The sequence below is a fragment of the Gymnodraco acuticeps genome, unplaced genomic scaffold (genome assembly GCF_902827175.1).
Source record: "Gymnodraco acuticeps unplaced genomic scaffold, fGymAcu1.1, whole genome shotgun sequence".
Classification (NCBI taxonomy): Eukaryota; Metazoa; Chordata; class Actinopteri; order Perciformes; family Bathydraconidae; genus Gymnodraco; species Gymnodraco acuticeps.
Window position 1 is genome coordinate 278155 of NW_022990915.1, and position 22934 is coordinate 301088.

A 22934-nucleotide genomic window follows, 5' to 3' on the forward strand; every position below is an offset into this window, starting at 1 on the left:
GACGAAACATAAAATCAAAATGCTCACATTCAATGCTGTTCCATTTCACCCTTAAATTACCCCATACCTTCCGCCCATCAAACTTTTCACAAACATTTCCCCACACACGCTCAGAAGCAGGTCTTCTTATTTTACCACCCCTCAGCATTTTGTAAATCACCCTCGTGTTGACTTTCTCCATTTTAACACGAGCATCCCCTTCCCCCACATACATTTCTGCCACGCTCTCTCCACTTTTTGTCGCCTCACATTCAACCATTCTCACCCACTCCACAGGCAAACCCTTTTTCACCCTCTCCAAGATTTCTTCCGCCGTTCTCAAAGGCATACACCCCCCTCTACCCCTCACCTCATCCACTATCACCTGTGCCCCCATGAACCCCGGCACAAACTCATACACCAGATCCCTTATGTTTCTAATTCCCGCCCTCCACATTTGGAGATCAAATACAGGACTCTTCTGCACCGTGATCATATGGTTCATAAAAATAGGCTGATTCCACACTTGCTCAACATTCACACACTCTTGCTTTACCCCTTTCAGAAACTCCCCCCATGCTAATAGCGCCTCCCTGTGGTACTCCGACACACTGCTCAGCATTTCTTTTCTTAAAGCCATGAACAACGCGCTGTCACCACAGCCTCCACACTTATTGATAGCTTCTTTTAAAAATACCTTCCACGCATGATCCTTTTTCCCCTCCTTGTCACCAACATATTTTAACATCATTTTAACCCTTAGCGCCTTCTTTTTCCTTTCCACGTTGATCAGCTTCATCCCTCCATCCCTGTACTCGTTCTCCATTACCTCCCTAGCAATTCTAACGCTCTTCCCTTCCCACAAAAACTCATTTATTGCCATGTCTATTTCTTTATGAACCTTTTCAGGCATTTCCATGACAGTCATGATGTAGACTAATCTGCTCACTATGAGCCCATTTATCACCACTACCTCCCTCTTAACTTTAAATGCCTCATCTTCCAAAACTTTAGCGTTTTCTTCATTCTGTTGATGATTCCCTCATATTGCTCATCCCTCCCTTCCATTTCCTTTATACCCAAATTAACACCCAGCACCTTAAAATAATCTTTCCTTTCCTTGAGCCCTATTCCTGTCCTATCCACTCCTTCCTCACCTATATACATTACCTCTGATTTGTCTATATTTATCTTTGCCCCTGACGCCCTGCCATACTGCTGCACTACTTCTAACACTTCCCTCACACTGTCCCCATCTCTGACCGTTACCGTGGTATCATCTGCATACTGGTACAGGAGACTGGTCTGTCCCCCCGGTATCTCCACCCCTCTAATGTTTTTGTTCTGTATTAGCATTGTGGCTAATGGTTCAGCTGACAAGGCATACAACATGGAGGAGAGAGGACATCCCTGCCTGACCGACCTCCCTAACCTAAACACATTTGTAACAATCCCATTTATTTTAACGCAACTCACCGCCCGACTATATAATCTTTTGATCCAGCCCACCAATTTAACCCCAAAACCTGCTTTCCCTAACACTCTATATAAATACTGATGATTAACCCGATCAAACGCTTTATTTAAATCAAGACTCATTACTATGCCCCCCTTCCTCCCCTTCATGTGTTTAATAGTATCCCTGATGCTGCTTGTCGTGTTACTTATATCCCTCCCCGGTACACTATACGCCTGAGTCCCACCCACCACCGTTTTAATCACCCTCTTTATTCTATTCCCTAACACCCTCGCCAATATTTTGTAGTCATTGTTAAGCATGCTTAACGGCCTATAGTTTTCTAATCTGTCCCTATCACCCTTTTTGTAAATGATGCTTATAACCCCCGTTGCCATACTTGCCGGCAGGTCATCCTCCTCCTCAATGTGTTTGAACACCCTGTGCAGCACCGGTACCAACATTTCCTTAAACGTGATGTAAAACTCTGCTGTTAACCCATCTAACCCTGGACTCTTATTTCTACCCAACATTGCTTGATCATTGCTTGATCTATTTCTCCTGTACCTATCTCTCCCTCACACATCTCTCTATCATTATCCATACTGTCTATCGCCGTCTCCACACTCTCTCTATCTGCCTCTTCTGTCTTAAATAATTCCCTGTAGAACTCCTCCACTCTTTCTGCTATCCCTACTAAATCTGTTATTTTCCTACCATCCTTTCCCTCAACCTGTTTTAAATATTTGTTTTCCCTGCTTAATTTTTTCCAAACTCAGAAAGTAACCAGTACACCTTTCCCCCTCCATTGCATTCTTTGCCCTGCTTCTAACAATCGCCCCCCTTGCATTCCCCCTCTCTATACCCTCTAGCTCATCTTTGATCCTCGTGTATCTCCCTAAATCTCTCCCTGTCTCTTTGTCTATCCTTGCTGCCTCTTTCGCCAACTCTCCCCTCACCCTTTCCTCCCTTCTTCTCTCAAACATATGTTTCCCCTTACTGTGTTTTATGCTTATTCTCTTGATCTCCTCTTTTAACTCCCCCCACCACACTAATATATCATTGTCCCTTGTATCACCCCCCCTCCTTATACATTCTCTCACCCTTTTTTTATACACCTCATCATTCAGTAGTTTTGCATTCAAGCACCACATTCCCCCGCCTCTCCCATTCACCTTCAGCCCCATCCTGAGACTAAGAACCATATGATCACTCAACGCTGTGGTCCTATATTCAATCTTTCCAATTTTTTCATTAACAGCTTCCGAGCACAGATCTAAATCAATCCTGCTCTGCATCAGTTTATCTTTCACCACTCGTCTCCAGGAAGATTCTCTTACATCCAGATTTCTTTCTCTCCACACATCTATCAACCCATTCTCATTCATTATTTTTTTGAGTGCCACCCTCGAGGAGTCGCTAATAAACCGAGCACCCTCGGGCGCATCCAACCTTCCACACCGCACATTGAAGTCTCCCACAATCAAACAGTTACCCCCACATTACCCTCCAACCCCTCAAGAAAATTCTTCTCTCCCTCTTTATATTTGGTGCATACACATTTATCAACCTAAACGTGTCCCCCATGTATTCATACTGCACCCCAATCATCCTCCCTTCACCATCATCCTCAACCTTCCTTACATTCTTCACATCCCCCGAATTGATAAGTATCGCCACCCCTCTAGCATGCTCACTCCCATTATTTGCAAACACTTCTCCCTTCCACTCCTTTTTAACCTCATCCACACTCTCCCCATCCCAATGTGTTTCCTGCAGACATATAATGCTGGCCTCACACAGACTTAGCGCTCGGCTTCTTCTGAGCTTACTTTTTAGACCGTTTCCGTTTAGGGATGAGATCGTTGCCATCAAAAGGAATGTTATTATTATACACGTCCTTTGCATCATTACCTTTTGCTTGTTCTTTCCCGAGCTCCCCCTCTGTCGAACCCGCTCTCCTTTTCTCCACCTCCCTCGCCTTGTCCGCTTTGCGTCTAGCAATCAGCCCGGCGTTCTCCGCTGAGGTCTTCTTCTCCTCCTCGCACCTGCTTCTCCTCTTGCCCTGGCCCTTCTGCTTCTCGTTTGGGCTCCCGAAGACCTTGCTGCCCCCAGGGTCCTCCGACAGCTCTCCCTCCTCCATTCCGGAAGCCTCCGAGGCGTCTTCCACCTCTACGGGACCCCGAACCTTCTTTCCCCCGCCGCTGCTCCCTTCGGCAACTCTGCTGCTCCCGTCGGCACCTCTGCTGCTCCCTTCGGCACCTCTGCTGCTTCCGTCGGCGCCTCCGCCGCCCTGCCTGGCACTTTTTTTGCTCTTTCCCACCTTTGGTGATTTATCCTCCATCACCGAAGCCCCCGAGATGTCGTCCACCACTGGACCTTCATCTTCGCTGCTTATCTCATCATGGAGTCTTTTCTTTGCCCCCTCTGCCTCGTCGTCTTCCTCGTCGTCTTCCTCCTCGTCTTCCTCCTCGTCTTCCTCCTTGTCGTTTTCCTCCTCTTCTCCCTCCTTGTCATCTTCCTCCTTTCTCTCTTTCCTCTCTCTCTCCGCTCTCTCAGCTCCATACCTGCACTCCTTGGCATAATGCCCTTGCTCATTACACCTGTGGCACTTAAAGTCTGGGCATTCTCTAAAGATGTGACCCGGCTTTATGCATAACCTGCACACTGGAACCTGGCCGTTGTGCAGGACCCGGAAGTATTCCGCACCCTTCACCGTGTCGAACTTCGTGGAGTACGGCAGGGTGCGGACCTTATTGTTGAATCTCACTCTAAGGAACCTGGTGCCGTCTGCAATGTCCGAGTCTGGCCACACTCTTTTTTAATGTCCGAGATGGGCTTAACTCCCCACTCCTCAAGCCTATTTAGTAACGTTTTATCCAGCAAGTACACTGGCAGATGCAGGAACGAGACGGTCACATCAGTGCTCATGATGTTTTTTGCATGTACCGCGACCCCGTTCACTCTCAGCCCCTCCATTAGTTTCATTTTCCCCAGGATTGTCCTCATCGTCACTTCATATTGTTCCCCGTCACTCTACATCCATCCACTGTCCCGCACTGTTTCTGTATCCCTTTTAGCATGTCCATCATAGACAGTGCACCTTCCACTACTACTTCCACAGTTAATTCCACACTGTACCTTGCTTTCTCCCCTTCTGCCCCTCTTTTCCTTCCTCTCCCGCTTCTTGCCTTGTTCTTCTTTGTCGTTGTCCTTCCCTTTATCACTTTCCCTTCCTCCTTCCATTTTCGGCACCTCAGCAGTCCTGTTCACTCCAGCCGCTGTTGCCATCAGAACACTCGCCGCACCAGATCACAGCACCGGGTGGGAGGAGCCCAAACGGCGTGCTCCGGGCCGTATCCCGTTGTTATGCTGTCGGTTGAAGCCCCGCCGCGGACTGAAGCCAATCGTATTTTCACTTACTCTTCCTGCTAACGTTGCACTGAACCGTCTCGGGAGATCACTGTGAGCGTGCAGACACGCGGAAATCAAACTCACTGCAGGTGGAGAGCACTTGGCAACGAAGCATGAGACAGGGCTTTAATACTGACACATATTACCACCAGGCAGCCAATCAACAAGGCAGGTGCAGCCTCAGCTAATGCTTGCACCTGTGTTCAATTAGCTTGCAACAGGTGAGCCTCGTTAAGACTTGTCTAACGTCTACAAAGTTAGCCCTGTATATTGATCATGTAGATCGGGGGTGCCCAATACGTCGATCGCAAACGTAGTGTGGGTAGATTGCATGACATTGAAGCGCAAATGCGGCGCACCTTTATGCGCTTAAGAGGCGCTATTGGTGTAAGTGCTCCACAGTTTCTCCGCCGCTGTGAGGTTCCGCACTCACAGTTCACTAGCACCGTTGGTTTCAAAGGCATACCAACTATTACAAATCCAATCCAACCCACTTTATTTGTATAGCACATATGAAAAACAGAGGGTTTACCAAAGTGCCTCACACCAAACATAACATTATAATAAAATATAATAATAGATGAAAGGCACACATAAGAATTAATACACAGTACATAAAGGCTATGGACATACAATAAAAGCATACAAATCGATAAAACATAGCTCAGACTGACTCGAAAGCGAGGGAAAAGAGGTGGGTCTTTAGGCGAGACTTAAAAGTTTGGAGGGTGGGCGACAATTTGAAATGGGGGGCAGGTCGTTCCAGAGCCTGGGGGCTACCCCTGAGAAGGCTCGATATACAAACTGTTCAACCTACAGAGATGACAAAAAGTGTTCTTCCAAATACAAAACGCCTCTGTATACGCTGTCTCGCAAACACCTTGGTTGGTTTTAGGGACTACCAGCAGCAGCTGAAGCAAAATGAAGTCACAAGAATGATAGACACATAACAATACAGTATTTATTTGGGCATGGCTAATATAATTGTTGATGGCCAAACATGTCATAGAAGTAACACAACTCTGCTCACACTCTAATCACACTCTCGACCTTGTTCTGACTTATGGTATTGAAATTGAGGCAACTATTAGTCGAACCGCATAATGCTGCTTTATACGACCATTTCTTAGTAACATTTGAAGTGCTGTTACTAGACTACAAAGCATTAGTCAAAAGTTCCTGCAGCAGAAACCTATCTGTTAGTGCTATAGCCACATTTAAGGAAGAGATTCCACCAATACTTAACTCGATAGCATGTCTGCATGTAAGGGAGGCAAGGCAAGGCAAGTTTATTTATATAGAACTTTTCAACACAAGGCAATTCAAAGTGCTTTACAAAAAACGAAAGAGATTAAGAAAATGGCATTTAAAATCAGTCATTAAAAAGAAAAGCTAATAAAATAAACATTAAAAGAAAAAATACATGGATAAAAGTTACAGTGCAGTCAATTAAACATTAAAAGAAAAAAGTACATGGATCAAAGTTACAGTGCAGTCTAAGATATGAATAGTTCAATTAAAAGCAGCGACAAAAAGAAAAGTCTTCAGCCTGGATTTAAAAGTAGTCAGAGTTGCAGCGGACCTGCACGTTTTTGGGAGTTTGTTCCAGATATTTGGAGCATAATAACTGAACGCTGCTTTACCATGTTTATCTGGATGGTTCATAATTTAGCAGGAGGTCAGAAATGTATTTTGGGCCTAAACCATTCAGTGCTTTATAAACCAGCAGCAGTATTTTTGAAATCTATTCTTTGACACACAGGAAGCCAGTGTAAAGACTTCAGAACAGGAGTGATGTGATCCACTTTCTTAGTGTTAGTGAGGACTCGAGCAGCGGCGTTCTGAATCAGCTGCAGCTTCCTAATAGATTTTTTAGTGAGACCTGTGAAGACACCATTGCAGTAGTCCAGTCTACTGAAGGTAAAAGCATGTTTTTCTAAATCCTGCTGTGACATTAGTCTTTTAATCCTAGATATATTCTTTAGGTGATAGTAGGCTGATATAGTAACAGTTTTAATGTGACTGTTGAAACTCAGGTCAGAGTCCATGACTACACCTAGATTTCTGGCTTTATCTGTTGTTTTGAACATTGCAGACTGAAGCTCAGCGCTAACTTTTATACGTTCTGACTTGGCTCCAAAAACCATTACCTCAGTTTTATCTTTGTTTAATTGGAGAAAGTTCTGACACATCCAGTCATTGATTTGTTCAATGCACTTACTCCGTGTTTGAATTGGAGCATAGTCTCCTGGTGAAATTGTTACGTAAATTTGTGTGTCATCTGCATAGCTATGGTAACTTATTTTGTTGTTTTTCATTATCTGAGCCAGTGGTAGCATGTAGATGTTAAAGAGAAGAGGCCCCAAGATGGAGCCTTGAGGAACCCCACATGTCATATTTGATCAACTCAGATGTGTATTTACCTATAGAAACAAAGTTGTTTCTGTCCTTTAAGTAGGATTCAAACCAATTTAGAACTGTTTCCGAAAGTCCCACCCAGTTTTCCAGTCGGTCTAGTAATATGCTGTGGTCAACAGTGTCAAACGCAGCACTGAGATCTAATAATACTAACACTGAAGTTCTGCCACTGTCTGTGTTTAAGTGGATGTCATTAAAGACCTTTACAAGAGCAGTCTCAGTGCTGTGGTTTGGACGAAAGCCTGACTGGAACACATCGAAACAGTTATTTAAATGCAAGAAATTACTCAACTGTTGAAAAACAACTTTTTCAATGATTTTACCTAGAAATGGCAGGTTTGATATGGGCCTGTAATTGTTCATTACTGAAGCATCTAGATTATTCTTTTTTAAGAGCGGTTTAATGACTGCAGTTTTCAGGGCCTGTGGAAAAATACCTGAGTGAAGAGATTTGTTTACTATATGAAGTAGATCTGAGGCCATGCAAGGCAAAACATCTTTGAAAAATCCTGTTGGAATAATATCAAGGCAGCAAGAGGAGGATTTCAGAAGTTGAATAATGTCCTCTAGGTTTTTATCATTAATCTGATGGAATTGTGTCATGGTGTTTGAATTGATGTTAAGTGGAGATAGGGACAACACATTTGCTGTTCCTGATGCAGAGGCACTGACTGCTTGTCTGATTTTCTGAATTTTGTCAGTGAAAAGGAGGCAAAATCATTGCACGCCCTGGTGGATAGAAATTCAGAGGCTACTGACACTGGGGGGTTAGTTAGTCTGTCGACGGTAGCAAACAAGGTACGTGCGTTGTTTTTGTTTTTGGTAATGATGTCAGAGAAGAACGATTGTCGTGCGTTTTTCAATTCCAAATTATAAAGGCCAAGTCTCTCTTTATAGATTTCAAAGTGAACCTGGAGATTTGTTTTTCGCCACCTGCGTTCAGCTTTTCGACATTCTCTTTTTTCTGTTTTCACGGTCATGGCCTTTCTCCATGGAGATATTTTCTTGCCAGACACTTCCTTTACCTTAGTTGGAGCAATGGCATCTATAACATTTTAAATTTTTGAATTCAAATGATCTACTAGCTCCTTTACTGAGATGTTAGCAGGGGCAAGTGTGGAAGAAAAATTCTGAGTAAACATTTCCCTAGTATTTTCAGTTAAATATCGCTTTGTGGTTACCTCTTTTTGAACATTTTTGTGAACAGAAATAGAGCTCTCAAAGAAAACACAGGAATGGTCAGAGAGGGCAACATCAGTCACCACAACCTTAGAAATATTCAGACCCTTTGAGATAATTAAGTCCAGAGTGTGCCCCTTATTGTGCGTGGGCTCCGTCACATGCTGAGTCAGTCCATAGCTATCAAGAACACAAAACAGTTATTTAGCCCCTCTGTCCTGGGGGTTGTCAACATGGATGTTAAAATCACCAACAATGACTAGACGGTCAAAGTCAATCCACACTATAGACAGCAGTTCAGTAAAGTCATCAAAAAAGCTTGCACAGTATTTGGGTGGTCTATAGATATTTAGGAACAGAGCTTGAGAGGAGCATTTCAGCTGAAGGGCCACATATTCAAAAGAATCAAAGTTTCCATACGATGTCTTCCTGCATTGAAGGGAATCATTGAACAGAATAGCAACTCCACCCCCTTTCTTATGCATTCTTTCCTGACTCATAAAACTAAAGTTGTTACGCTCCTCGTGAAGAGACTCAAAACTTGAACCCGCTATGCAAGAACACTTGGGACGGAGACTTAGGTGAAGTGTCAAAAAGACTGGATTTATTCAAGTCCTCAAAAAACAGGCAGGAGACAAAGCAAACTCTCAACAGAGTGGGAAGAACGTGGAGCAGGGCTGAGACGGAGGTTGGGCTGGATGTGGCAGGCAGGACGGAATGGAATATGGAGTTTCTGGAACAGGCACAAAACAGAACAGGATTAGTATATGAAAAATCCAACTGGAAGAGCGTACAAAAAGACTAGCAATTCTAGTCAGCCGGAACTGGAGTTTACCACTGTGAGTGTACGAAGAACTGGCAAAGTCTGATGATCGAACCGGAGTTTTAAGCAGCAGCAGGTGAGTAGTGGTAATCAGTGATGATGAGAAACAGGAGCGGAGGTGAGTTGGCGGGAAACGGAAAGTAGGTCAACCACGCCCAGCCAGGAAGACAGACAAACAGAAAAAAGGAGAAGGAGATACTGCAATTCCTCACAAAAGTTGGGAGGGGTTGATTCGATAAGAACAGCTGCACTGTTATTTTGTTCAATCCAAGTTTCTGTTAAAAACATAAAATCGAGATTGTGCTCAGTGATAAAATCATTGATTAAAAATGTTTTTCCTGCCAAAGACCTGACATTTAATAAAGCTAGTTTAAGTTTGTTAAACACACTATCAGTCATGTTTTTTGTAACAAGCTGTGGCTGACATGGAATCACTGCTAAATTAGATAAACTCACACAAACGTTTGAGCGCTTCCTGTTTCTATGATTCACCGCTCTTAATCTATTACCTATCAACACAGATATCGGCAAAGCTACTGGCAGGCAGGGCCCCGACATGTCCTGGAAAGAGTTGAGAGTGGCATACGCCCTTGAGCCTGGACTCATCAGGGAGGAAACTTATACAAAATGTACACCACCCCAAATTGATTATGTTGTTGATAGTGCTACAGATGCGCTGCAAATAAAATAAGACTCTGTTGCTACTTTGAAAAAGAAGAAAATAAAACAACATAGATTAACTCCATGGCATAATGCCGAAACCTGCAAAATAAAGCAAAAGTCGAGACAACTTGAAAGGATATGGCGTTCCACTAAACTTGAAGAATCTCGTTTAATTTGGCATATTACTCTCAATGAATATAAGAAAGCACTGCGTAAAGCGAAAGCAGTTTACTACTCTTCATTAATAAATGAGATTAAGAATAATGCAAGATTTCTTTTCAGCACTGTAGCCAGGCTGACAGAGAACCATAGCTCGATTGAGCCTTCTATTCCCATAGCACTCAGTAGCAATGATTTTATGTGCTTTGTTAACGATAAAATTGTTACTCTTAGAAACAAAATTAATGACCTCTTGCCTTTGACCAGAATAGTGTTATCAACAGCTCCCGGAAACGTAAGTTATAATATTACACTAGATAGTAAACTAGAATGCTTTTCAGCCATAAACCTTGAACAATTAAATTCAATGATTCTCTCTTCTAAACCATCAACGTGTATCTTAGACCCGATTCCAACTAAGCTGTTGAAAGAAGTTTTTCCATTAATTAGCACTTCTTTATTAAATATTATGAATATGTCTTTATTATCAGGCTATGTTCCACAATCATTCAAAGTAGCAGTGATAAAACCGCTTCTTAAAAAGCACAACCTCGATCCAGAGGTTTTAGCCAACTATAGACCTATTTCTAATCTTCCGTTCCTCTCAAAAATTATTGAGAAAGCAGTTGCAAAACAGTTGTGTGATTACTTAAAAAACAATGATTTATTTGAAGATTTTCAGTCTGGCTTTAGAACACATCATAGCACAGAGACAGCTCTGGTTAAAGTCACAAATGACATTCTAATAGCCTCTGACAAGGGACTTGTCTCTATTCTTGTTTTGCTCGATCTCAGTGCTGCATTTGATACTATCGACCATGATATCTTATTGCAAAGACTAGAGCACTTAGTTGGCATACAGGGAACTGCTTTAAGCTGGTTTAGGTCCTATCTATCTGAACGCTCTCAGATTGTACGTGTCAACGATGAATCTTCCACGCAAACCAAAGTTAGCCATGGAGTGCCACAGGGCTCAGTGCTCGGACCTATTTTGTTCACATTATATATGCTTCCGTTAGGAAATATTATAAGGAATTATTCTGTAAATGTTCATTGTTATCGGATGATACTGAACTATATTTATCCATCAAGCCTGATGAAATTAATCATCTAAATAAAATTCAAGACTGCCTCAAGGACTTAAAAACGTGGATGACCTTAAACTTTTTGATGTTAAACACGACCAAAACTGAAGTTATTGTACTTGGCCCGAAGAATCTACGAAACAAATTATCTAAAGATATACTAACTATGGATGGCATTAATTTGGCCTCCAGTGAGACTGTAAGGAATCTTGGTGTTATATTTGATCAGGATTTATCCTTTAACGCCCACATAAAATCAATTTCAAGGACCGCCTACTTCCATCTACGTAACATTTAAAAAATCAGGCATATCTTGCCTCAAAACGATGCAGAGAAACTAGTCCATGCATTTGTTACTTCAAGGCTGGATTATTGTAACTCCTTATTATCAGGGTGTACCAAGAAGTCAGTCAAGTCGCTTCAGCTGATTCAAAATGCTGCAGCTCGTGTACTAACCAGAGTTAGGAAAAGGGACCACATTACTCCTGTTCTGGCTGCCTTACACTGGCTCCCTATAGAACACAGGATAGAATTTAAAAGTATTCTTCTCGCCTACAAAGCCCTTAATGGGCAGGCGCCATCTTACCTTAAAGAACTCATTATACCATACTGTCCTACTAGGGCATTGCGTTCCAAGAATGCAGGGTTGTTGGTTGTTCCTAGAGTCTCTAAAAGTACAATGGGAGCCAGAGCCTTTTCTTATCAAGCTCCACATTTGTGGAATCAGCTTCCAGTTTGTGTTCGGGCGGCAGACACCCTATCTGTTTTTAAGAGTGCGCTTAAGACCTTCCTTTTTGATAAAGCTTATAGTTAGGGCTGATTAGATTCAGCCCCTAGTTTTGCTGATATAGGCTTAGTTTGTCGGGGGACATCTTACTTCTTCCTTCTCTCTGTCTATACCTGTGTACTCTCATGTTCCGATTAACCCAGCTTCCCCAAATGTCTTTCTTTTTGGTGTCTATATACGCCAGGATCCGGAGTCATGGATGATCCTGCGGTCCTGTGTCCTGGATCGCGAGCCCTGGATCTTAAGTCATGGCTTTGGTCCTGGATCATAGGTCCTGGATGGATATCCTCGTGGATTCATCTTCCTATTATACACACATGCATTTCCAAACATTTGGACTACCTATGTTGCAAATGTATTATCTTTTCAATTTACACACGGCATCTATTGCACGTCTGTCCGTCCTGGGAGAGGGATCCCTCCTCTGTTGCTCTCCCTGAGGTTTCTCCCATTTTTCCCTTTAAACTGTGGGTTTTCTTCGGAAGTTTTTCCTTGTACGATGTGAGGGTCTAAGGACAGAGGGTGTCGTATTGTCATACTGATATTTTGTACAAACTGTAAAGTCCACTGAGACAAATGTAACATTTGTGATATTGGGCTATATAAATAAACATTGATTGATTGATTGATTGAAAAGATCAGTCAGCAGCTGTGCATGGGTGACTGGTTTTCCTGTTGACGTTTTCATGCCCCTGCGGGCCCATTGGGCTGCAAATATATGTACTGTTGAGTGCGCATACTGGCTGTCTGTCCACATAGTCACATCTTTTCCAACCCCCGCTTTGCATGCTTCTGTAAGAGCTACTAATATTCCGCTGCTTGTGCAGAATATGTGTGGGGGAGTCGGCCTGCTTTTATGACCTGTGAGTGTGATACAACTGCAAACCCTGTTTGATTTTGGCCTGTTATAGATTTAGAACAGGACCCATCCACAAACCATGTTTCGCCACAAAGCAGTTGTATGTCTTTCAAATATGGTCTTGGTTTGCATGTTCTGTCAGTCTCTTCTTTACAACAGTGTGGTTCTCCATCTTCTGCTGTAGGTATTAATGTGGCTGGATTTAAGATATTACATCTTTTTATCACAATGTGTGGTTGTGACATTAGTGTAGCTGTCAGTGCCAAATAACGTGCAGGTGATAAGAAAGCCATTTTGGTGTCATGTAACAACATGGTGACTGCGTGTGGAACCATCAGTGTGAGTGGGTGGAACAAAACTATTTCTGCTGTACAATGTACCGCCATTGCTGCAGCGCATACTGCTTGTACGCATACTGGTAATGCTTGTGCTACTGGGTCTAACCTTTTAGAGTAGTAAGCGACAGGCCTTAGTTTTGTGCCGTGTTTTTGGGCCAATACTGATGTCATAAACCCTTTTTTGCAGTCAACTGTTTGTACAAATGGTTTTTCATAGTCTGGTAATGCTAACACTGATGACCCTACGAGACACTGTTTAGTCCTTTCAAATGCAGCTTCTGCCTCTTGTGTCCATTATATCTTGCCGGACATTTTCATGTCATTGTCTGAGTATATGCAATCTAGTAGGGGCTGAGTCATTCCTGCGTAGTCTGGAACCCATGCTCTGCAATAGTTAGTCAGCCCAAGGAATTGCATCATTTGTTTTTTTGTTGTTGGTTTTGGTGCGTTTAACACCGTCTGTTTCCTCTCTGAGTGTATGCGTCTCCCTTCTCGGTTTAAATTGTGGCCTAAAAAGATCACTTCCTCTTTCACAAACTGAAGTTTCTGTCTTGAAACCTTGTTTCCTGTTTTGGCCAAATGTGTCAGTACTTGTAGTGTGACTTTTGTGCTTTCTTCCTGTGTGGGTGACGCAACAAGAATATCATCTACATATACCAAAATCTGCGATGTGTCAGGTATCTGTAATGTAGCCAAACAATTTGCTATTTCTCATGAAAAGATTGTTGGGCTATCCACATACCCCTGAGGTAATCTGGTGTATGTGTACTTTGTTCCTTCATGTGTGAACCCGAACCATCCTTGTGAGTCTTTTTCTACAGGAATGGAGAAAAAGGCATTGCTCAAGTCTATCACTGAGAACCATGCCATATTTGGCTTAAGGCCGTTCATTAACGTGTGTGGATCTGGTACTGTTGGGGCTGTGCTTTGTACAGCGTCATTTACTGCTCTTAAGTCTTGAATCATTCTCCATGACTGCCCATCAGCCTTTTTTACTGGGAAGATGGGGGTATTGCATGATGCATCAGGGCACTCACGCAGGATCCCTGCTTTTAGCATTTCTTCAATTACAGGTTTGATGCCAACTTTTGCATCCTCTTTTGAGGGGTATTGTCTTATGTTAGGTCTGTAGTTAGTTTTTGGTCTAACGTGTACAGGTTTTGCATTCACCATGCGACCTACATCACATTTTCCTTGTGACCATACGCATGGCGGCACCGTTTTCAGGACCTCTAAGGCCTCTTCACTTAGCATACATCATTGTTGTTCAGGGTCGTCTAGGTGGGCGCGTGGTGTCATCACTAGGGTAAACCCTAGAGTTTTGCGCTTTAACCCGCCTCCAGTTTGCCAACCGTTTTTGTCATCTGTCCATTTTGTTATCCTGTTACCTCTAGCCACTAATAAACCTAAGTCTCTCCATGAAGTCCCTGGGCCCCTAGCTACTGATATGTGTGGCGTGGAACCTGGTTCCATTATCAAGGCAGTGGTTGATGGGACCCTAGCGTCAATTACAACATCCCCGTGTTGGTTTGCATACATCGAGTGGAACACTACCCTCTGTGGTGTCAGTCGATGCACGAGCACATCATAGTCTTTGTCTGGGCCAGGGGTGTTCTTGTACTTTAGTGTAACGTGCAATGCATCAGGTTTCATTACTTCTTGGCCATGTTGTGGGGTGAATAGTGTTAACAGGTGTTCACCTGTGTTTGTCACGTCAGGTTGTGGCATGTCTAATGACCAGTAGTAGTTGGGGGTGTTTATGGATTTTTGAAGGAAGACCTGGTCTTCCACCTTTTCTCCGGGCCCTACTGCTCGCATTCCCCCTTTAACTGGTACTACACTGATTTTTAACATTTCCATGCCGTCTCTCACTAGCAAATTGACAGGGCAGTTTGAGATGAACACAAATTTGAGGGAGGCCTGGAGGCCTGACCTTCTATCTTCCATAAAAAGTGGCTTTGAAATCGACCTCTGATTTATGTGTCCATTTGCTGATTTTACAAACATAGTGCCAGTTGGTGGCCACATTCTTTGGACCTCTTTGTTCACTACTGATGAGTCTGCACCGCTGTCACATAATAATTCTAATTTTTCCCCATTGATTTCGATTGTCCTGGTAGGTTTAATACTGTTGTCTGACAGATTCAGTAATACTTCAGAAAGGTCAATGTGATGTGTGTGGACGTCCTCTTCTTCCTTTTCTACGTCTAGTCAGTTGTCATAACTATGTAGGTTATGTGAAGGGGGGAGGCCATGTCTCTCGTCTTTGTACTGTCCCTTTTGTCCCCCTTCTTTGTTCTGTGGTCTCTGTTCCTCACAGTCTCTCGCCATGTGCCCCTCCTTTCCGCACCTGTAGCAGAGGAATTTGCCTTCTGCGTTTCTGCCTCCTCCTCTGCCTCTGCCTGTTCCTCTATCATTCCCTCGTCCTCTGTTAAACCTGCCTCTCCCCTGTCCTGGTCCCACAAAGAAAATCTGATTTTCTTCCCCATCTTCTCCTATGAAGAAAGCTGATGCTGACGCTTTCTTATGTCTTTTTTCTTTAATCTGGGTTGCTGCATGTTCTGCATAATTTAGGCACTCTTGTAAGTCGCATGTCCTATGGTTAACATTATGCTTGCGGATAAAGTCAGCAATACCTGGGTGGAACCCATTCATCAGGCTTTGTTTCAGCTGCTGCACATATGGGGAGTCAACAGCATTGTTGGGTGGAATTCCGCTATGGATACGGAAACAATCTTCCATTCTGATTCTGAAATCTTGTACTGACTCTTTTTCTCCCTGTCTACACCCTGAGACTTTAGTAAAGTCTCGTCTCAGTGCAAAAACCCTCTCGATTGAGATATTTACGGGAGCGAGTGCATTGATGAGGTCCTGCTGACCTGGTTCCAGGGGGTTTCCATTGGGCCAGGACCCGGTGAAATCTCCCTTTACCCTGGCCCATTCGTGGCCAAAGATTGTCATAAGGGTTCTTAAAACTTCATGTCCATTTAAACCATATGACGCTATTAATGCAGTATGGTCAAGGACAAACTGCGCCGGGTCCTGTTTGTATGGAGTCAGTCCCTCACAAGCCTTTTTACACTCATCCATTGTCCATGGGCGGAACACTCTTAACATTCTTTCTAGGTCACCGCCAACTCCATAGTGCGGGTTGGCCACTTGTACTAATGGATAAGCGTCACCCTGATATGCTGTTCCGTCGAAGGATTTTTCTGCTTCTCTTAATTCTTCAACAGGATATAACTTGGTTCCCCCCTTATTTTTTCTGGTGTGCAGTGGGCTTAATGCATCTGCCATTTCTTTGTCGATGCGTTTTTGTGTCTCTCTTTCCCTGTCTTTTCTCTCTTTCTCTTGCTTCCTTTTTATTCTTTGTTCCTGCGCTTTGTGTTCTTCCACTATCGCTCTCTCTTTCTCGCGGCGTACAGCGTCAACTGACCCTGAACGCCCTGTCTCCTCGTCTGCTTTCACTGAAACAGCCGCTGCTATCATACCTTCTTCTGCTCCACCTGTCCTTTTATGGGCTTGTTCAGCCCATAAAGCTGCAACCCGCAGTTGAGCTTCTAACTTCTTTATTTTCTTGCCTTGTGTTGTTCCAGCTGTTGCTGCTCTCAATTTGTCGCTTAATTCTAGCTTGGTGTTCCTACTGGACAACGTGCCGGTCAGAACCTAATTCCTAATTCACCACTACGTGTACTTCAACAGACCACAGAGTTTGTGTTATCACCGTTAGGTTTCCACTCTGTGCGCTGATTCCACCGGTGACACTTTTACACACCACTTTCACTCAATCACTCATAAGTGTACCCAAAGGCACGTCGATCCTCCTTCTAGGCGGAGTAGCCTTTCTCTATCAACGTTTTATCAACCTCCTTAATGGCGGAGTAACCGTGTATATCAACGTTTTATCAACCTCCTTAATGGCGGAGTAACCGTGTATATCAACGTTTTATCAACCTCCTTAATGGCGGAGTAACCGTGTATATCAACGTTTTATCAACCTCCTTAATGGCGGAGTAACCGTGTATATCAACGTTTTATCAACCTCCTTAATGGCGGAGTAACCGTGTATATCAACGTTTTATCTTACCCGTTATCTGTGGTCACTGGTCCGGTTGGATTCCGTCAATCGTGCCTAGGATGAGGGAGGTTGGACATATAAGCACCGGCCCGGCCACGAATTCTGCGTCCCGGGTCTTTCTCGGGGTCGGCTGATGATCCCGGCTGTCGACAGACTGCGGCGTGTCTTTTCCCTCCTCCTTCCCGTCACGATGTATTGGACTCCGGCTCGAAGGACCAATTAATGTGGGGTATCTATATTACTTTGTAAGGGTAAAACCCCAGCTCGGTTCAATAACCAAAATCCAGTGAACAGAGATAACAGTACTCGAGTTTCAAGTTTACTTGCTGCAAGGAGAATCGGCGAGTGACATGCAATGTCCACTCCTTAACCAACTCCGCTCGCCTTCTCTCAGTGCATTATTTTTATTTCAACAATACAGTAACATGACAATCATGTGGTGTTGACCAACGCCTTATTTGTTAGTGTGAATCTTGTGACTCTCAGTCATATGAATCTGTGTGTGTGTGTGTATGTGTGCCATTTGAACAGACTGTTCTCTGTTCCTCCATTAACACATTTATGAGAATACATTATGAAAACACATTTATCCTTCAATAAACTCTAACAGAGATTCCACCAATACTTAACTCGATAGCATGTCTGCATGTAAGGGAGGAAACGTATACAAAATGTACACCACCTCAAATTGATCATGTTGTTGATAGTGCTACAGATGCGCTGCAAATAAAATTAGACTCTGTTGCTACTTTGAAAAAGAAGAAAATAAAACAACATAGATTAGCTCCATGGCATAATGCCGAAACCCGCAAAATAAAGCAAAAGTCGAGACAACTTGAAAGAATATGGCGTTCCACTAAACTTGAAGAATCTCGTTTAATTTGGCATATTACTCTCAATGAATATAAGAAAGCACTGCGTAAAGCAGGGGTGCCCAACCTTTTTTGAACCGACAGCTACTTTTAAAGTTGCCAGTCTGCCGAGATCTACCAGTCCAAATAGAGAGGCGTAGCCATTACTGACAGCCTACTACCAGGTAAATACACACTTCTACTTGTATAAAACTGACCTTTGTACGATTAATACTTCATAAAATACTGCAGATCCTTTATCTTACCTCTTTCTAATCTACACACATACAAGTATTTAACTGAAGCTACACAACAGTGTTGTTGATACAGAGTTGGAGTTTATTCACACGTCACATACTACAGTGGGTAATGTTTTCAAGTAACATTGAACAGTGCTGCCACATATGACACAGGAAAAAAAGAAAAGACTCTGAACCCTTTCTTTGCCATTATATAAAAATAGTGTTGCTACAAAAGTATAAATTAGGCTTACTAATAAGACAACTCAGATCTGAAGCTACTCAGGAATCTGCTGCAACAGTGCAATAAAAAAGACAAAATTAATAGAATCAAACCCTTTTTTTGTTGCATTTTAGTAGATTATAAAAAGAAATGCCTTTAAAATAGGTTGCAAGCAACACTAGTTTCTTAACCTGAATTGATAATAGACTATAATCAATTTAAGTTTGCATTCTTATACCATTTTGTACAATAATTATAATGAATAAGTTCAAACAAACTCAAACTTACAGCTGATTAATAATGGTATCTAACTTAAGTTTTTATCATATCGAAAACCTGTAGAAATGCTACTGTTATTTTTACTGTCCCCCAAAAGCGCGTCGGCAGCCTCCAGGAATGCTTCTTTCACAACTTCGTCGTCTTTGAAAGACTTCATGTGTTTTGCAAGAACGTGACTGACACGATAAGATGCTCTGGTAGCAGCCTTGCTCTTGTTGTTGGGCCTGGTGAAAATGGACTGCTGTGCATTTAGCTGTCCTAGGGCAAAATTAGGAGGGAATTCCGTCTCGTAGCGTTTGTGCACTGTTTTGAAATGCCGCTCCTAAATTACCCTTCTTCGATAAAGCCACGCTCGCATTGCAGATGAGACAGATGGACTTTGAATTGGAATAGATACAAAAATAATCATCCTCCCACTCGGAGTGAAAATTATATATGTTTTGCTTCTGCCATAATTGCAGTCTTGTGTGTGTGCGGACTGTCACTCCTGTTGACACGGACAACATTAGCGAACTAGTGCACTGCCCACTGCTCACCAGCCACGCCCCGACACATGGGGTCACGCCGGCCAATCACAAAGCTTTGATGCGTTCAAGTGCATTATTCTGCCACAAGAAGATTATGTTACAGGACATTAACGATAAAACAGAATATTGTTGTTCTATTTTTAGACACATCTCGCGATCGACTGGTTGGGCACCCCTGGCGTAAAGCGAGAGCAGCCTACTACTCTTCATTAATAGATGAGAATAAGAATAATGCAAGATTTATTTTCAGCACTGTAGCCAGGCTGACAGAGAGCCATAGCTCGATTGAGCCTTCTATTCCCATAGCACTCAGTAGCAATGATTTTATGTGCTTTTTTAACGATAAAAGTGTTACTCTTAGAAACAAAATTAATGACCTCTTGCCTTTGACCAGTATAGTGTTATCAACAGCTCCCGGAAACGTAAGTTATAATATTACACTAGAAAGTAAACTAGAATGCTTTTCAGCCATAAACCTTGAACAGTTAAATTAAATGATTCTCTCTTCTAAACCATCATCGTGCATGTTAGAACCAATTCCAACTGAGCTGTTGAAGGAAGTTTTTACATTAATTAGCACTTCTTTATGAAATATTATGAATATGTCTTTATTATCAGGCTATGTTCCACAATCATTCAAAGTAGCAGTGATAAAAACGCTTCTTAAAAAGCACAACCCCGATCCAGAGGTTTTAGCCAACTAATAGACCTATTTCTAATCTTCCGTTCCTCTCAAAAATTCTTGAGAAAGCAGTCGCAAAACAGCTGTGTGATTGCTTAAAAAACAATGATTTATTTGAAGATTTTCAGTCTGGCTTTAGAACACATCATAGCACAGAGACAGCTCTGGTTAAAGTCACAAATGACATTCTAATAGCCTCAGACAAGGGACTTGTCTCTATTCTTGTTTTGCTCGATCTCAGTGCTGCATTTGATACTATCGACCATGATATCCTATTGCAAAGACTAGAGCACTTAGTTGGCATAAAGGGAACTGCTTTAGGCTGGTTTAGGTCCTATCTATCTGAACGCTCTCAGTTTGTACGTGTCAACGATTAATCTTCCACGCAAACCAAAGTTAGCCATGGAGTGCCACAGGGCTCAGTGCTCGGACCTATTTTGTTCACATTATATATGCTTCCGTTAGGCAATATTATAAGCAATCATTCTGTAAACTTTCATTTTTATGCGGATGATACTCAACTATATTTATCAATCAGGCCTGATGAAATTAATCATCAAAATAAAATTCAAGACTGCCTCAAGGACTTAAAAACGTGGATGACCTTACCTTTTTTTGATTTTAAACAGTTATTGTACTTGTTCCGAAGAATCTACGAAACAAATTATCTAAAGATATACTAACTATGGATGGCATTAATTTGGCCTCCAGTGAGACTGTAAGGAATCTTGGTGTTATATTTGATCAGGATTTATCCTTTAACGCCCACATAAAATGAATTTCAAGGACCGCCTACTTCCATCTACGTAACATTTAAAAAATCAGGCATATCTTGCCTCAAAACGATGCAGAGAAACTAGTCCATGCATTTGTTACTTCAAGGCTGGATTATTGTAACTCCTTATTATCAGGGTGTACCAAGAAGTCAGTCAAGTCGCTTCAGCTGATTCAAAATGCTGCAGCTCGTGTTCTAACCAGAGTTAGGAAAAGGGACCACATTACTCCTGTTCTGGCTGCCTTACACTGGCTCCCTATAGAACACAGGATAGAATTTAAAAGTATTCTTCTCGCCTACAAAGCCCTTAATGGGCAGGCGCCATCTTACCTTAAAGAACTCATTATACCCTACTGTCCTACTAGGGCATTGCGTTCCAAAAATGCAGGGTTGTTGGTTGTTCCTAGAGTATCTAAAAGTACAATAGGAGCCAGAGCCTTTTCTTATCAAGCTTATAGTTAGGGCTGATTAGATTCAGCCCCTAGTTTTGCTGATATAGGCTTAGTTTGTCGGGGGACATCTTACTTCTTCCTTCTCTCTGTCTATACCTGTGTACTCTCATGTTCCGATTAACCCAGCTTCCCCAAATGTCTTTCTTTTTGGCTTCTATATACGCCGGGATCCAGAGTCATGGATGATCCTGCAGTCCTGTGTCCTGGATCGCGAGCCCTGGATCTTGAGTCGTGGCTGTGGTCCTGGATCATAGGTCCTGGATGGATATCCTCATGGATTAATCTTCCTATTATACACACATGCATTTCCAAACATTTGGACTACCTATGTTGCAAATGTATTATCTTTTCAATTTACACACGGCATCTATTGCACGTCTGTCCGTCCTGGGAGAGGGATCCCTCCTCTGTTGCTCTCCCTGAGGTTTCTCCCATTTTTCCCTTTAAACTGTGGGTTTTCTCCGGAAGTTTTTCCTTGTACGATGAGAGGGTCTAAGGACAGAGGGTGTTGTATTGTCATACTGATATTCTGTACAAACTGTGAAGTCATCAGGGAGGGACTCGGAGTTGAGCCGCTCCTCCTTCGCGTCGAAAGGAGCCAGTTGAGGTGGTTCGGGCACCTAGTTAGGATGCCACCTGGGTGCCTCCCTAGGGAGGTGTTCCAGGCACGTCCAGCTGGGAAGAGACCAAGGGGTAGACCTAGGACCAGGTGGAGGGATTATATCTCTTCGCTGGCCTGGGAGCGCCTTGGGATCCCCCAGTCAGAGCTGATTGATGTCGCCAGGGAAAATAAAGTGTGGGGCTCTCTGCTGGAACTGCTACCCCCGCGACCCGACCACGGATAAGCGGGAGAAGATGGATGGATGGATGGATAAATAAACATTGATTGATTGATAAAAATATTCCCCCGATTCTTGGTTCTTCATAATTTTGGATATCCAATCCAATCCAATCCACTTTATTTATTTTTTTTTTAAACATTTATTTATCCAGATAAATCCCATTGAGATCATTGAACTCTTCTACAAGGGAGACCTGCTAAACACATAAGAATAAATACAAGGCACATAAAGGCTATGGACAGACAGTAAAAGCATACAAATAGGTAAGACATAGCTCAGTTTTTAGGCAGGACTTAAAAACGTCAAGAGTGGGCGACAATTTAACCTGAGGGGGCAGGTCGTTCCAGAGCCTGGGGGCTACCGATGAGAACGCTCGGTCTCCCCTGGTCTTTTTTGTTTGTTTTTGGGACTACAAGCAGCAGCTGATCAGCCGACCTCAAAGCCCTTGAGGGGGTGTACACCTGTAAGAGGTCGGAGATGTACTCTGGGGCCAGCCCATTAAGAGATTTAAAAACAAACAATACAATTTTGAAATGGACTCTAAAATGGACAGGAAGCCAGTGGAGCGAAGCCAGAACTGGTGTGATGTGGACAAACTTGCGGGTTCCTGTAAGCAGCCGCGCCGCAGCGTTTTGTACAAGCTGCAGGCGGGCCAGCGAAATCTTATTTAGGCCGGCATAAAGTGCATTACAATAATCTAAACGAGTTGAAACAAAGGCATAAATTACACGCTCAAAGTTTAAGAAGGATAAAACCGGTTTAATTTTGGACAGGAGCCTCAAGAGATAAAACTGGATTTAACCACAGAGTTTATCTGTTTATCTAA

General features: G+C 42.9%; 1 protein-coding gene across 1 annotated transcript; it reads right to left on the bottom strand.

The window, feature by feature from the left end:
* Positions 1-15084: 15084 nt before the first annotated feature.
* On the bottom strand, positions 15085-16754 carry LOC117558000. Its single transcript, XM_034233960.1, has 2 exons — positions 16492-16754; positions 15085-16092 (listed from the first exon to the last, which is right to left on the bottom strand). The coding sequence occupies exons 1-2, from the start codon at positions 16647-16649 to the stop codon at positions 15372-15374; spliced, it is 879 nt and encodes a 292-aa protein (XP_034089851.1). The 5' UTR covers positions 16650-16754; the 3' UTR covers positions 15085-15371.
* Positions 16755-22934: the final 6180 nt, after the last annotated feature.

Excerpts from the sequence above, each read along its gene's own strand:
- LOC117558000 (XM_034233960.1), bottom strand. The coding sequence starts at position 16,649 with ATGATAGCAGCGGCTGTTTCAGTGAAAGCAGACGAGGAGACAGGGCGT. Across the intron at positions 16,093-16,491 it reads GAGAAAGAGAGAAAAGACAG|GGTAAAGGGAGATTTCACCG; the intron begins GGAAAGAGAGAC and ends CGAATGGGCCAG.